This window comes from Empidonax traillii, unplaced genomic scaffold (genome assembly GCF_003031625.1).
Source record: "Empidonax traillii isolate 1590-97213 ecotype Southwest subspecies unplaced genomic scaffold, ASM303162v1 scaffold2:size4533513, whole genome shotgun sequence".
In the NCBI taxonomy this organism is placed as follows: domain Eukaryota; kingdom Metazoa; phylum Chordata; class Aves; order Passeriformes; family Tyrannidae; genus Empidonax; species Empidonax traillii.
The window spans coordinates 2,528,556-2,545,333 of record NW_020955195.1 but is presented as its reverse complement, the minus strand read 5'-3'; the positions used below and the strand labels follow the sequence as shown (position 1 = coordinate 2,545,333).

Sequence of the window (16,778 nt, the reverse complement as noted above, 5' to 3'; positions counted from 1 at the left end):
TGCCATGCTCGTTACTGCCTGCAATAACAAAGGACACCGTGAAAAGAGTCCTCAATCACCTGCCAGCTACACGCCTCTGGATGTGAGCAACGCTGACGGATTCCCAAAGCACTGGAGGAATGAGTGAAAACCCCCAGCACCATAATGAAGCACTGGCAAGCCTCAGAGAGATGCATCAGCAAATTTCCACAACTACAAGGGGTTGCACTTAACTAGCCAGAATCCTCAGGGTGCGTTCCTGGGGTGCAAGGGAGAGCAAGACCACTTTCACAAGCTGCCAAGGGACTCAGGGGGAAAAGAGGTGACTTTCCCAAGGTGATGAGTGCAAAGCCAGTGGCAGAGCTGTGAGCAAGCAGCTAGGGACTCACCTCCCCACCCTGCATCCAGGAGAGCTGTGCCCACACCCCCCTACAGGCAAACTGCACACTGCAGTGGCTGACCCCACCAGCAGTGCAGGTCCCGAGTGGCACCCTTTTCCTCCCCCGTGGGAAACCCACACAGCCCCGTGATGGGAGGGCCACTGCCACGGCCCACGGACGCCAGACTCACTGCTCCAACCCACAGGAGCCTGGCTTTGGAGGTCAGGCAGGCTCTGGGCACCTGGAGCCATTCTCCCCCATGCAGGGGGTGAGGGGAGGCCGACGTCAGTGGGAGCTGATACTCTTACTTAGTGGGGGGATGCACTATATAAGGGAAAAGAGGTGTTTACCTCAATGTTGCAAAAGCATCATCATTTCTGGCTCCTGGAGACCCAGAGTGCAGCAGACTGTGCATTGCCATGGCAACATGCTCAGATGAGAGAGTGAGAGAGAGAGAGAGAGATTGCTCTGCTCTGCTTTGCTCAGCACAGGATCGTGGCAGCTGCCGAGACGCACTGGGGCAGGTGGAGCAGCTTGTGCAAGCAGCAAGGCAAAGGTGTACAATGGGGACACCGTCCCAAACCCAGGAAGGGCCAACAGCTTGTGCAGAAGGAGCACAAGGAGCTGGAACGCTCTGCAGCATGGGGACCTCACCGCAGGCTAACGCCGGGTCCAGCAACCAGATCACCAGGCAGGGCAAGGAGAGCAGCAGCGGGGTCAGGGTCTGGGAGGACACCAGAGCCTCTCATGCCCCTCACACAGAGACACACGGGGAGCTGCAGGTCTGTGCACATGGACAGGGACAAGGCATTGCTGCCCTGGCATGCCGGGGTGAATGTCCCCTGTGGAGATACATCAGGCAGCTGAGGAGCTGGGTGAAGAAGCTCCAGTCCCCACTCACATCTGAGTCCCATTCAGTGTCTGCTGAGCCGTGCTAGGACAGGGTGGGAGTTTGCTCAGTTTGCTCACCCTGTGTCTGATGAGCAGCAGCACCCAGGGGTAGACAAGATGCAAATGAACTGAGTGGGCTTTTCCCCATGTTACATCTTCTCAATCTCTTTGAGAGATCCACCCTTACTGGGCAGATGGCTAGATAGCCACATTATGGTCCTGGGTGCACTTCTGCTCACAGGAGATGCTGCTGTCTCCCCAGAATGCAGCAGCCTTTCTGACAGCAGCCCCCCTTTGCTGATGTTACTCCCGAGGGTGCTACAGATGGAAATCCTTCCCACAGACTGCAAAAGGCATGGACCATGCTGAAAGACAGCAGTCAGTGGAGCAGTGAAAAGGCAACCTAAATATCAATAAACTGTCCCCAGGTTGAGAAACTTCTTATTCCTTGCAGGTCCTGCCTCTTCCGTGCTTGAGGTACAAATTTCTTATCTCCTAGACAAAAAGCAAAATGCATCCCCATTTTCTCAACAGCCAGCCAGGTCTAGCAAGCCCACCCCTACCTGACACATTAAGATAAAATCTCAAAAGTGCTCCAGCCTTTTTACACAAACCTGTCATTGCCGGAGAGTAACCAAAATAAATCTTTTTCTCTGGCAACAAGTAATTGCATGCTCTGAGTTACTTGTGCCACTTCCCAAAAAGAAAGTGTTATGTTACTTAAGCCATCTGAAATTATCCACTGCTAGTGGAAAGGCTTTTCAAAGAAAATCTCTTCTTTGAGGAAATTTTCACTGCAGTCAAACTGCTCCAGATGAGCTGAGCAGCAGGCCCCGACAGGTGCTACGCAAATGGCCACAAATCACTCTCTATCCTAGCAGACCCCTGCCTAGCAGATTATTCTCACTCTCAGACTTATAAAGCCAACTCCCCAAGCACCCTCAACACAAATGAAATAATTATATTCCCTAAATATCACACGCAGACCCAGGCCAATGTCAACTACACGGAGCAATTTTATTATTAAACACAAGCCAGATTGAATCTCAGCAATATTTCTCTTGCCCACAGCACAGCACCGTCACCGCTGCCTAATTGCAGCAGTTCACAAAGCATTCTCTGAGGCTAGCAGATCCTCAGGTAGGACAGGAACCTTACTCCATGAAGGAACCTTATTCCAAGAAGTAACAGGTCTGTTTCTTTCGTAACCAAAATGCAGTCCAAAACTCCAGGGGTGATAGGCTGTTCTTTTTTTTTTCTTTTTCCCAACTGAGTATGGAAAGCTCTTCTCAAATCACATTCTCCCAAAAAGAGAGTCTCCTGAGATCATGCTTTTAGAGCCCTGAATGTCTTCAGATTAGGGATTTGGTTTAGATTTCATCAGTGCCCCTGATTTTCATCTGAAAGCGGTAGTGCAATCTTGTACTCCTGACTGAGCCAGTATCCTGCGTACACATGGCCTGTACTCCGGGGAAAGACCACTCTTCGACATCAGAGAAGACCCACCATTTTAGGAATTAGCATGCACACAGGACTGATTTATGTCTGTAGCTGAGCAACAGGGACTTCAGAGGGAGAAGTGCACTGTTAGCACAAACAGAGGGATAGAAGGGATGTTTTTGAGGAGGGGCAGAAATAGCTGTGCTACACCAGAAAAATTAAAGCTGACCACACCCAGGGGACCCTCCAGGTGCGTCAAGAAATCATAATCTTCCCCTTGTTCAGAGGCCAGCAAAGCGCTGGTAGGGATGGGGCAGAATGCAGGTATTAATTCAGTCAGTCACACCACTGGGGTGGCCACAAGGATTGTGACCCTACCTATGGACCTCCCCTATCCGTTCCTCTAAAGTAACAAACCATAAACCAGCAGGGAAATTTTAAACTTTGGGTCAACGCAGACGCAGGAGGGGAAAACCAGAGTCTCTATTATTCCTTCCATCTCATCCTTTTAAAGCTGCACAAAGGCTCCTCACCTGTGACAGGCACAACGTCACCCACAGAGGAAACGGGCAGCTTTTCCAACTTACTCTGCAATAAGCTCCTTCCCATCTGTCCCTCCCACCGGTCAGGTTTCCCTGGGGGGAGAAATGTACTCAGTCCTTGCTTGGTCCTGCTAATGTCATTCAGCAAATCAATAACAAAAGAAGAAAAGCTGCAGAATTCAAAGTAAAATTCAGAGTTGGCTTTTGGTGTCCAAACCTAAGGACATCACTACCTCCGAAGAAGAACTCCAAAGTCCTCAAACAAAGCCATGAGAACCCACTAGCATCATTTAAGCCTGATGCTGGGAACAAAAACACAAACAATAAAAGCTGACAAAATACGTAAACACACACATACCAATTACTTAAAGTATACCCTCCAAAGCCAGTAGCATATTTGTATAGAACAGCAAGGTGGAACTATTTAATGCTGCCATTAAATGCTGTTTGTTAAATAAACAACACTAAATTTTTCATAAGCTTTCTTTCCTTCTTCCTTCGCCCTTTTTTATTCCTCCTCAAAACGGAAATGGAGGGGAAAGTTAATTCTGTTTGACAAGCTACTCACACACGATGGCTACAGAACTAGAGCTTAACAACTGCTCAACAGTAAAATTCCTGTAATATTAAGATAATGATTTCTGAGATCTGCTGACTAGGGGGAGCTGACAATCAATATTAAATCTCAATGTCTACAAGTGCCATCCCTGGAACAGCAGAAATACCAGAGCAACCACTTCATTTCTACACTCATAAGCAACCAGGTCAACAGGAACCCTAGCAGGGTAACAGCAGGAATGGTGGGAGAATGATGGATGGCCATGTGGGGGCAACTGAAGTCTCTGTGCTCTGTGTTACACGAGAAGCAGGTTAAAAGCACATCCACAATCAGCCGGCTCGTGATCACAGCCCAAGTCTTTACAATCGACATTTTACATCAATAAGCCCCTAAAAGTGATCAGAGTGACAAAACCATAATGGCTGGTGGAAGATCAAGGCAATCCTGGTGTCATTGTACCTCTCTGTGATCCATTCTGCACCTTAAGCCAAAAGAAACTACTCCCAAGGTAGGTGCCCTGCTGAGAATGAGACCACAGGTTTAGTGAAAACAAGCTGCTTGATAATAACAGGGTGCAAAAAAAAACCATGACCCCTATTATCCTGATTAGCACTGCAAGTGAGGAGGTGCCTTCAGCCATCTTCACGTTCCTTGCAGCAGATATGAAAACAGCTGTTTCACAGACTAGCTGTTGCACTTCCTGGCAAATCACTGTAGTATCCAAGGGAAAAAGTTTCTCGTCTTGAATTCCTCCTTTTAGGAATTATCATCTGCTGTCAACAGAGCTGACAAAAAGTGAGCCATATAGTAGGCACCAACTAACACAGACCACCAAGTTCCTCAAGTTAAAGCTGCCAAATGTAGCTACAGAAAGCAGCAGCACCTTGAAAAAAAATCCATAAAAGCACCAAACCCCTAAAATTCTGCATGGCTGTGACAGAAACCCACAGGAAGGTGATCCAAGAACTGATGTGAAGCCTACAAAATTATCTCAGATCAGCTGCAAACAACCTCTGCCTCTGTCCCTGCACTGAGCACGCTTAGCTTGGAGTCAACAGCACTGAAATAAACCCCTCACCACCCAGCACTCCCACAGAGATCTCCATAGAAAAAAACTATAAACAACCACTCTCCAAGGCTTCTGATTCACACAGCAAACACAGTAACAACAAAAAGGAAAAGGGGAAAAGAAGGAGAGGAAGAGAGGGGTAAACGGGTCCCTTGGATGTGCCCCATATTTGTACCGGGATCTTGTGAACATTTAATCATCCAAGGAACTATGACCTCAAAAGGAAACAAAATGTTCCATTTAACATCACAGGAAAGGAGAAAAAACATTTTCAAAATTTAAGGAGCAACTTAGCACTCTTGTTTGAAGGAAAACAGTGTAACTGGGTCAGAGAAAGAATAGTCCAATTCCATTTGGGAAGTGTGGTGATAAATGGAAGGAATACCAAAGATTTATACAGCAATAATCCTAAAACTGGTGGAAGTAATGTTCTCTCCTTTTTTTTTTTTTTCCTTTTTTTTTAATATGGTATAAATTATATTCCTACTCCTCCTTCCCTGGAGATGCAGCACAGAACTTAAATTTCAAGCAGATCAGTGGGTGGAAGATCAAAGAATGTTTTTCAGAATTTGTTTTCTACCTACATGGAGGTGGGAGTAATATGTCATAGGGACCAAAATGTATGTGTGACATTGTATTAGAGATTTCCCAGCCTGAAAAGAGCTCAAAATTCCTCCTTTAAAGTGGCAGAGCACATCGCTCCTGGAGACTACCAGTCTGCATCCTCCACAGTGACAGCGTAAGAAATGGTAAGCTCCGAAGGGCGACATTTATCCTTGGGAGCTGCTATGCATTTCAGTCAAAGTGGGAGACAACTGACAGCCTTGGCTATCTGATAGGCTGGAGAAGCTAAACATCAAATATTCCCTTGTCTGATCAACCTAGACAAGACGCAGCAGAGACCTTGCCTCCACAGATGAAAATTAACCCCCCAAACATTCATTATAAGCCTACTACTGAGCCATGTAATTGCAGCTTGTAGTAATGGAAATTCTTAGGTGACTCTGCTTGGGTTTCACTCCTTGCTGACACAAAAGCCTGGTAGGCCAGGTGAGATCTCTTGAATAACAACTGGAAAGGAAAGAGATGAAAGGTTGGAGGAGCAAAAATAATTCAGAGAAATGTAGATCGTGAAAGCAGAAACAGGTCTATCCTGAAATGCTGCTACCTAGTGAGATAAACAACCATTAGTACCATGCCTAGACTATGAAGGGCAATCCTTATTCATGGATCACCATTACAAAATTTTATGGTTCAAGCCTTGCACAAAATACTGCTTTCTCTGCTCGGAGACCCAGTTGGTGTACGGCATTAGGCTTTTGCTACATTGAGGCTTTCCTCATTGTGATATCTGAGCTTACTTGACTTGAGAAAAAATACCCAGATTTCAGATTTTTCTTTTTATATGCACTGAAGCAAGTTCCTGGACTGCAAAAAGAAAATACACTTGCATTTGAACAGGGCAGGAAGGTGTCAGGATCTGTTACTCGAGGGATACAAAGCAATGCACACACCATCAAAACCTGGTTCAATTCACACTTCCACACAGGCACTGTGAGTGGTTATTACTCTTAAAAGGCCAAATGACAACTCCCAAAAAATTGCAAGCCAAAGGAAACAAAGATTATCACAGCAGGAAGGTTCTCACCAAGAATGGAGAGGAGTGAAGATAAGTCAGATGTTCCTTCAGTCACTATAGCCCCTATGCCTCCTCAGAGAGTGAAAGTATTCTTTCACAAACGACTGTTGAAGACTAGGATTAATGATTTCATCCTGCATTCCCTGACTTTTATACTGCCAGACGAGACTCTGCTGTCTCCTAGCAGCTGAAAGGGACCTTCAGCAACAGATCTTCCATTTCATACAAATAAGAAATGGCCTAGAAATATTATTTCCAACAGAAATATTTTTAAGAGGAAACACTTTAGTTTTTGGATGGAGAAACCTCTAGGCAGAGCTCTGTCTTCTTCAGTGAAGCAAAGACACTTGGTCTCCTCCAGCCCCTCCTCTGCCCACAGCCACAGGGTGCTCCAGCAGCCAGTGCTGTCTTTCTGGGGCCCTTCTGGCATGCTGTCACATGCTCCTAGTGTCCCCAGATTCATCAGGCTTCCCTGGAAGGTGGGAATTTCTTGCCACAAAGAGAGGAAATGGATGGCGTGCAGAGACTGCTGATGAGAGCAATTAGGGTGTACACAGCAGTCCGGTTAGTGTGATTTCCTCTGTGTAAAGGAAGGGCTGGGGGGTGCAGCAAGGGGTCAGCCACCTGATGCTCATTCCCTTTTCTCTGCTAAATACCTGAAATGACTGGAATGGATGAAACAAGATGCCACTAATTCGATTTACACTGAGTGTTCATTTTGGAGGGCTTTTAAAGGGGATTTAAAAAAAAGAGAGAGAGAGGAGGCAGAAAGACAGTGGCAAAAAAAAAAAAAAGTCCTTAATTAAAGTGCAGGGAACTGACAGCAAAATTAGATAAACCCTACCTTGCAGCTTCTACAGGAAATTACATATCCCAGGAATCCTGATCAAGAATTCAGATCATTTAGGAAATTAGGGAGGGCTGGAGAGTTCAGCACCAGCAACTCTTAAGTTAATTTGGTCACTTCATTACAGTGCTTCTTTCTGCAGGAGATAAGGTCCATCCAAAAAACAGCCTTTGAGAAAGAGCAGATCTTTTAATCAGGATCGGCATCTTATCCCCATCAGAAGCCCCTTCTAGGATGATGCTAGCCAAGTCCCTGCAGAGCCCCTCAGCATGATGGAGGTTCCCAGACAGTACAATGGGTCAGTGAAAAGCTACCACCTCCTACCAGAAGACACACAGACCCCCTCAGGTCCAGTGTCCATGTCACAGGGCAGCATAGCCACCAGAGCCAGCCCCGTGTCAGAGCCTGGGTGACGCCTCCGATTCCGCGAACGAGGTGCCCTGGACACTGTAAAGGGCAGAGGACATCTGCTCATGCAGGACTGGTGGTACTTTGCACACAGACTGACAACAGAGTCCCCCTCCCAGGACACTGCCCAACAAAAGCAGAGACCCACTTCCTCAGAGGTGACTCCTCGCAGGCTCTCCTTTGACCACAGCAGGCATTTTCTCTCCTTGCATGTGAAAGGCCTTGTCACTGCCACCTTGATGGAGGGGACTCCCACACACCTTGCCACAAGGTGGCAAGATGAAGACACAGTGGCCAGCACAGCAGTGGCACTTTATCTGTGGGGACAGGAGTGCTTGTAGGAACGGAAGCAACCACGCACGGCCAAAAGTAGGCTCTTTTCAAGCCCATCTCCTCCTCATTCCAGGAAATCTTGAGAAGATCAGCCTTAAAGAAGGCTATGGTGTCATTATGGAGTGTCCCTATACCAGATTAAAGCTGGTATGAGCATGTGAGAAAGGAACAACTCCTACACTGTAATCATGAGGTTCTTGACATTGCCAAATTGTCAGACTGATTTTGTTATTTTCCAAGTAGGGAGACCCTAGTCATGGCTTCCCTTTCTACGAGAATAAGAGCACAGTGGTCTGGTCATGACTCTCTTGGGCTAACAACACACAGGTTTAACTTAGTTGTTTTAACTGTTTCTGCTTTTAAACTGCTCAGCTCTCTCATTCACGCTGGTGCTCCTTCTCTCCTTCTGCTCCTCAGCTCTGCAGCATCTGCAGCAGCTACTCTGGGATGCTGTGTAACTCCACTCTCAGGAGATGAGAGCTGCTGCTGAGTCCCTCTGTCGCTCTCAAGTCCCTGTAAACCTGTCACTCATCCCCACCTGTAAATGCTGGCAATTATGTGATTCATTAACAGCCTTAGGAGCAAGCACCGAGCCACTCCAGAGCACAGCACTGCAGCACCAACTAGAACACACACTGGTCACAGCTCTTGGTATTCAGCACTCCTTCCAACGCCTCAACTCACCAGAACAAAACGACCTTTGCTGCACTGTAAGATCAAGGCTGAAATTTAGGATTACCTTGCCTGATCACGGCTTGGCACAACATAAAATTTATTTGTGTGCTTGGACTGTGACAGCTCAAAGGACAGGGGTTTCAAAAAGTCTTCCTGCTTTTGAAAAAAAATTAACTTTCAATAACCTTAGTCTGCCTGATTTAACAGACCTGACTCACCTTCTACATCAGCCATACCCACAGAGATAGATGATCCTGATTAACACTGGAGAGAAATACCTCAGCTTGGGAAGCTGGTTCTCATTTACAAGGAATTTGTTCCAGTTTGAAGGCATACAGGAACCCTGAAGTTAAATATAAACTCCCACTCTCTGGTCAGAATGCACTGGCAGTACACAACTGGAAATCAAGCTACTGTCTCCACATCTAGCCCTTACTAGCAGCTGATGGTAGATAAATAGGATGTATGATGGACAGTCAAACAGGAGCTGAGTTGGAGTAAAAGGCAAGGTACATGTATCTGCTTGCCTGGAAAAGTACTGAATACATGAATACTGAAAGCAGAACCCATGGGGAGAAGCACACCTTTAATCACAGTTAGGCACATTTGTCTTTATGGGTCCCAACTTTAAAAGCAACCTCAGATCTGACTAAAAGAATGAGGAAAAAGAAAAGGCAATGAATCTTTGTGCGGATGGGTTGTATGAAAGCAAAACTTTTTTCGGCGTTAATGAACAGACAGCAAGACACAGGGTGAGCAAGATCATATTAGCATTTATCATTTCTACCTCTAACCAGAGTAAAATATCTGTTCTCAAAGCACTGCCAGTGGCACACTGAGAATCAGGTCATGAAGGCCTTGTGTGTTTCCCAAAAAATGCTCTCACTGTTGGGAAAAAACTTAATAAAACAAAAAGACGGCTCCTTCAGAGAAGTGTAAAGAAAGGAGCAATTGCACTTTATGTCCCCAGTTTTCTCAGGCTGATCACAAAGAAGTGTGTCACTCCCCACATGCTGATGTCTGCCCCTTGGTGGGTTATCTACCTACCCAGACAAAACACTCAGGGCCACACCCTGCACTCAGCAGCACTAATGGTGAAGGGACTGACTGAAGACAGTGTTTGATCAATGCCTGTCAGCCGACTGTCCCGGATAGCCCAAGCAGTATTTGCACGCCTTGCTCTGTGAACTGGATGCACAGTAAATGCCGCGCAGAGCTTCACAAGCCCTGGATGAAAACTCCGCTCTCCCCGGTCTTCCTTCCCCTCCAGCACTGCTCAGCTTTGCTCCAGGACTCAGCAGAGCTTCATAGAGGGGTGCAGCAGAGCTGTGAGGAGAACACAGAGAGACTGGAGAGGCAGAAAAGCCCACCTGCCTCCCCGAGGGTCTGCATTACTCACCCGTGGGTGCTCCGGACCTCACTCCCACAGGGACACACTGCCACCCTGTGGAAACTGCTCTTCCTCTCTGAGGCTGGGGAAGGATGCAGGGAGATGGCTTGCAGCCTCACCAAAGCTCATTAGCTACACTGCTAACGCAGCAGCAAGCCAAAAGCACTTTGGTGCTGTGCTGAAGCGGAGCTCTGTGAATTTAATTTACTGGGACTAATGCAAAACTAATTTCTGCGAAGTCTTTGTAATTGCACATTCAGTGGCAGGGCGGCTGCTGTGGACACAGTAGATATTGAAATGCACAATTACTGCCACTCACTCCACTGATAAATTAAAAACCAAGGGTCAGTTCATCAGCCAATCTTCAGACAAGCCAAGATGAGAGAACAAGGCTGAGATTCACCTCCGTCCCCAAGACATCAATGCAGCATACAGAATGAGGCAGAAAGCCTCAGGTAAAGTGTGACAGCAAATGACAGCAAACTTCTTCTGTCTGTCTACATCCAAAAAATCCTGAGCCCTGATCCTTGCTTTGGATAGGCTGGTGAAGAGCCAGGCAGCTTTAGCATTAGCAGGTGAGCACTAAACACCAAGGAACAGCCCCAGCTGCATAATTCTGTCAGCAGGAAAACAAACAGCAGGTGAGAACCAGTGGAAGTCTCTCATCAGTGCACTCAGAAGGTTATTTAAACACAGTTTGGAGATCTACTTATTCAATAAGGGCTGTAATTAGCCTGCAAATTAATCTCAACACATCCCTCTATGGCAAACTGAGAAATGAGATTCCTTGGGGGAAAAACGAATTTAAGTGTTGCTGCTGACAGATGAATATTCTGTATCAAGACTTAAAAATTAAAGATGTTAAATCTAAAATAAAGGGGTGCTGAGTTTATATTCCTCACTGCTTAGTAAGATCTCAGGCAGGAGGGCCCAACAAAAAGCTCCCTGAAGAGGCCAGAGAAACTGAAGAAATTACCAACACTAGCAAACGAAGTCTGCCACTTGTAACCATGCAGGTACGTCTGTATTTCACAATGGGCCTGGCACAAAACCCACAGAAGAGATAGCAGCTCTTTTGATTTATTTCAGTAGGCTTTGGGTCAGCCCTCAGATGCAGAGGCCTCTTATTTTTATTTCCATTACAAAAAATTAAAATTAAAAACTCCAGTGTATGCGCACCTGCCTTCATTCAAACAGACTGCTGTTTCATGCCAGCAATCAGAAAAAAAAGAAGTGAAACATTCTCATTATTACTGACAATGAAAAAAGATTTGTCCTGCTCAGCCTTGTTTCCTGTTCTTCAGATTTAACTCCTGGCACAAACTTAATGAACAAAACCCGAAGCAAAGCAGCCTGTGCCAGGCAGCACATTATAATCTGAAATTACATCTCCAGTTCTAATGTGAAAACCCCAAAGCACCTTTGATGAAAAAACGCACATGCCCTCCAGATACAGAGAGATCAAGATTAGTTCTGATGTATTCAAGGTCAGAACCAACTGGCTGCTTCTGTCCAGTGCAATCAGGAGACAGCACTCCGGGTTGGTGTGGGCACAGCAGTTTACAGGGCACACGGCTCTGGAGCCAGCCCTGCTGGAGTTCACTCTCACCTCCCTATGCTGCAGAGAGTTCAGGTGAAGGCAAGGGGGAAAACAACACAACAAACACTGTATGTATTATGTATGCTCTGGGAGGAGAAATGTGCCCATCGCTGGTCATGTGTGATAATTAAGGTTCAGGAAATGCAAGTTCCATTTCGAAGCTTCCCTCAGTAAAAACGAGACCCACGTTCTGTGGTTAATTCCTTACCTTCAACAGCCCTTTTGGGAAGTCTTTGCCGTCGTTCATCCCCTGAAGGTTAGCAACGAACTCCTGGCAGGTCATCTTCTTCCCGATGTTCTGGAAGGGATGTCAGAGAAACACAGCATCACATTCCTGCTGCTTTCCGAAATGACACGAGCGAGCAACATCAGATTAAATGCATCTCCCTTGCTCTCATTTAAGCCCAAGGCAGGCAGCAGTAAGGAAGCATTCACAAGATTGCTCAGAGACAAGCATCCCTGTATGCACGTAGCTAGAAAACGGGAAGGTGCTTCTGCACCGAAGGGTCCAAAAACAACTCATCCAAAAACAAAAACAACTTAATATTGGGGGTAATGAAAAGGGCAATGATGAAGCTCTCTAGTATCTCCATGGTGCCTTACATCCACAAGTCTCAAAAGGCTCTACCAGCCTCTGATGGAAAAGCTCTACTTGAATCTGCTGTGGGGCACAAGGAAACAGCTGACTGAGGCCCTTTCCAGACCTTTCTCTTACAATTTCCAGTGCTCCCTTCAAGTAGCAACTGCCCTGAGTTGCAGTACGATGCCCAGAAGCGGTCATTAGCAACTCTGATTAGCAGGCTGAGGCTGCCTTGACATTTCCATAAGACTGTTCTTATTTCTTTCTTCTCTGTTCTCTCTTCTCTTACTCTCAAACTGAAAGTCATCCAATATAGCTGTTCCTACATGAACAGCTGTGTTCACGTAGGATCTAAACTGTTCCACACAGAGCCTTGAGGCTGCCCTGACTGCTCTTGAATCCCAGTCTCCATCACCCCTCAGAGAAAGTGTCTGTACTCAGTCCCCCAGGTGTCAGAAGTCCCCTGCTTAGCACGTGGAGATCCCTGTGAGTGGGCAGCAATGACAACACTGCACTGATGAAAAAGAAAACCAAAGAGATCCGAGGAAAGAAAAGCAGCCTGAGGTGAGCTGTGAAACATGGTAAAAGGCAAAGGATAAACAGGGCTCTGTGATGATCGTGGTATCTCTGGAGACGGCACTCTGCCAGTCAAGAGAAGGAGGTGAAGATGACTTCTCCATGGTCAGGGTATGCTTTGTCTGCAGAAATACATCAGAAGAGCTTTGTGCAAAGATGGTGTCTTGGGTTAGAACCAAGAGCCCAAATCAGTGCACGAGGGAAGCCCAAAGGAGAGCACCAGTTGGTAAAACAGGTCACTTAACGTTACAGTTACATGACAGCTTGGACTGCACATCCCCTACTTCCCTTTCATAATGTCTGATCAGGGAGAGATGGAAAACCACCAAACCTTGACCACTGGCCTCACCTACCCAGAAAAGAAAATCCCACAGCTTGTGGCCAGCACAGACCTGCAGGAAGAAGGTAAGCAATAACACAAGAACAATGCATGGCTTCCCACAACAAGAAGGCTCCTGACAACCCAGTCTGGCTGTAACTCTGGCTCTCTGGTTGCTAAGAACTCAGCAGAACGCAGAACGCAGCTAACAGCTGCAGCCTTTAGGTGCAGGCTGGAGCTGGTCTAGTAAGACTTGCAAACGATTTTCCTTCTCCCTGAGACTTCAGCCTGCTTCTGTTTCTTTCCTCCACGCAGCAGTTTGCAGCTTCCCTGCAGCGAACAGCAGATTCGACAGATTCCCAACAGCAACGTGGCACCGCAGACAAAAGGCTGTTTTGGTCCAGGGCCAAAGCTAACATCTCTGCACAGTGCCACAGAGGTTCCAGAAGATGTGCCTGGTGGTTTAGATAGACCTTAAGAGCCTGGGTGATGACCTCCGTGCAGAGGAGCAAGCATGCACCTCCAAGACACAGTTAGCCAAAATCAGTTAGTTACTAAGAGAATGAAATGTGACAAGACAGGGAAAATAGAGGGATAAGTAGGAGTTTGTCTACAAGAGTTAAAGGAAGTGTAAACTGAAGGCAGTGCACCACAGCCCTACAAGCAGTTGAGCTTATTGTGAAATAAGTCTGCCCTTATGATCAGTAAGTCAGTAACAAATGGAGCTCAGTGTAGACAAGCCCTGGTGACTCATTTGCTTCCCGCTCCAGCAGAATCCTGGTAAGGATGGGGCAGACCTTTACCTTTGTTAGGAAATAGGCAATTAGGCATGTCTGCAAGGGCTGCATTCCGAGTCAGGAATGCCAAACTTACCACCTATGTGGAAAAATGCAAAGCAGCAAGAGGAAGATCAAAATTACAGGAAATCAGAGGGGTCGGAGGGGACATGATGACACACACGAGACACAACACAATAGGGTTCTGGAAAATACTACAGATGCATATATGTAAAAACACACTATCAACTGCCAGTGGGGTAAACCTCCACAGTGACATACTGCAACAACCAGAGTCATCCAGGCTTCAGCTGCAAATCAGCAGCAGAAATGATGGGTCAGAGCTGGGTTATTTATTTATTTACTCCAATACCTAATGAAGACAGTAGAGCCCACTAAAGAATGGCAGGGAGCAATGGGAATTGCTGCCAGGTTGATGCATGACCATTTTTTCTCCCTCCCTGGACTGTGAGGCCAGAGAGGCTGGAGAGCAGGAACCCCAGGGTGTTCGTTGCTCTGGGGAGCTGGAGACCTGTGCGTGACATCTCAGCTGTGCTCAAGGGAAGTTGTGAGTGCTAAGAGTCAAACTGGGACATGCTCCTGTACCTCTGCTCACTCTCACATGATGCACTCCTCAGTTGGGGAAGGCGAAGCCTTCAGAGAAAAAAATTCTTCATAATTCCCTTCTCCCTTCTGCTTCTACAATTTTCAGACAAAGGCATTCAATTAATGGCAGGTGGGCCTCAAAACTCCTAGTGAAGAATACTCAAGCCTTGGTTTCATCCCCTGCATCAATCACAGAGCTGCACCCACAGGGGCTGAGCAGCCCTTGGAGACAGACCCAGGTTGCCTCCAACTCCTGCTGCCCAACCCACCATCCTTGCTAAGTTTCCAATTGACACCCTCCTGGAAGAACTCTTGGAAGTGCAGGGAAGGGTCTCAGCCACAGAGAAGCCCCAGAGCCAGCTGGCTGAAGACAGTGATCCTGCATGCTATTACGCCATGATCTCTGTGTTTTCCCCTCTCCATCCTAACTCCAGGGTAGAGAAAGCCTCCCATCAGCATGGGAATACCATACATAGCAAGCATATTGCACCATGGGTGCTGAAATGCTCATCCTAGGGCTGCTGGCACCCTGCACCAGTGTGACTAAGAGGACTCAAACCAGAGTACTATTTCCCCCTAGGCAGGCAGCGGGGAGAAGTGTGAAATGGGGAGAACAGAGGGCTCCCACTCAGCATGCCCAGGTCCACCCCTCACTCTCTTGGCTCTGTGCACACCCATCATTCGTCCGGCTGTGGAAAACTCTGGTTTCACCAGATCTGCCCCCTGCAGCCGCCTGCCTGCAAACATCACCTTCCCTCTGTGGCCCTCCTAAAACTTCTGCACTCCCCCTCCCCCTTTCTTCTGCCTTCCCACGTGTCTTTACATGCAGTAAAGGGGAAGTCAGTCCCATCCACAGCTTCCCAGTCAGGGCCAGCTGCTGTAACTACGGAAGGACGGTAATCACACCAGAAAGACAGGGGCCTGAGCACACAGAGTATTCTCAAATGTTATGGCAAAGCAAGGCACAGTGCCAGCTTGCACGTGACTGGTAAGGCATAATGGAAAGGCCTGCCCAGGACAACAGCCTGGGAGTGCAGCCTTCTCACTGTTTGGTGTCTGCAGGAGCTTTAGGAACAGGCCAGCAGAGCGTTGACAGGAGCAGCCTACACAAAGCTGTGCATACTCACGTGGCCATGCAGGTCTGTGTTCAGCAGCATCATGGCACAGGTGAGACAGTGAACTCCATCTGCAGAAAGAGACAAAACAAGAGTCACGTGCAAACCCCAAAATGGACCTTTAAGAAGAGCTGAAAAGGAGCCTCATGGCCTAACTGCGTCTGTTCCCTCTACAAGAATCTGTTTTATCAAGAAATACACATAATTAAATAAATGAACAATGAGGTCATCGCACAGCTGCCAAACTAGAGCAGTCTTTCTTTCATCTTTTAGTCACTGTCAAAACTATCTTGCAGCACCCATGGATGAGGCAAACCAGACAGGAAACTAGACAGGTGACCACAGCTGTCACTCTTTGCTCACTAATACCAACACCACAGCCTGAATTAACACCTTTCTCTTCATTTAATTCAGAGCAGAAAGGAAAGATTAAAACACATCCATTCTTGTGTGCAGAGTGGATGTAGCACAGCGTGATGTTTTCCTCCTTTTCTGGCTCCCTCCTCACTCAGGGCTCAATTAGAATGGATTTTGGAGAACTTCAGTCGCCTATTTACAGTGCCTTGGCTCCATCTTGGGTAGAGAACACTCCAGGGATCTCTAAGGTGGTCCAGTGGCCAAGCAATGAACTAGAAGAGACAGATTCATAGAACCACAGCATATATTTGGAAGAGACCCACAAGGACCATCAAGTCCAACTCCTGGCCCTGCACAGGACTGTTCCCAAGAGTCACAGCACATGAGAGCATTATCCAAACACTTCTTGAACTCAGACAAACTTGGTGATGTGACCACTTCCCTGGGGAGCCTGTTCCAGAGCCCAACCACCCTCTGGATGAAAAGCTTTTTCCTGATATCTAAGCTAAACCTCCCCTGGCACAGATTCATACTATTCCCTCAGGTTCTGTCACTGGTGACCAGAGAGATCTGTGCCTGTCCCTATTCTTCCCCTCGTGAGGAAGTTGAAGACTGAGATGAGGTCTCTCCTATGTCTCCTCTTCTCCAGGCTGAGCAAACTAAGTGACCCCACCACTTCTCCTACAGCTTTCCCTCT

At 47.1% G+C, this 16,778-nt stretch overlaps 1 protein-coding gene across 7 annotated transcripts in view; it reads right to left on the bottom strand.

Annotated features, from left to right (window-relative positions):
- Window positions 1-16,778, bottom strand: part of PSD3 (pleckstrin and Sec7 domain containing 3) — a 108,629-nt gene that overhangs the window by 39,134 nt on the left and 52,717 nt on the right. For all 7 annotated transcript variants that reach the window (XM_027895587.1, XM_027895669.1, XM_027895830.1 and 4 more), the window contains 2 exons: window positions 15,737-15,795; window positions 11,961-12,050 (listed from right to left, as the gene is read on the bottom strand). In XM_027895587.1, coding sequence (XP_027751388.1) covers window positions 11,961-12,050; window positions 15,737-15,795 — 149 coding nt within the window. The remainder of the gene's footprint in view (window positions 1-11,960; window positions 12,051-15,736; window positions 15,796-16,778) is intronic.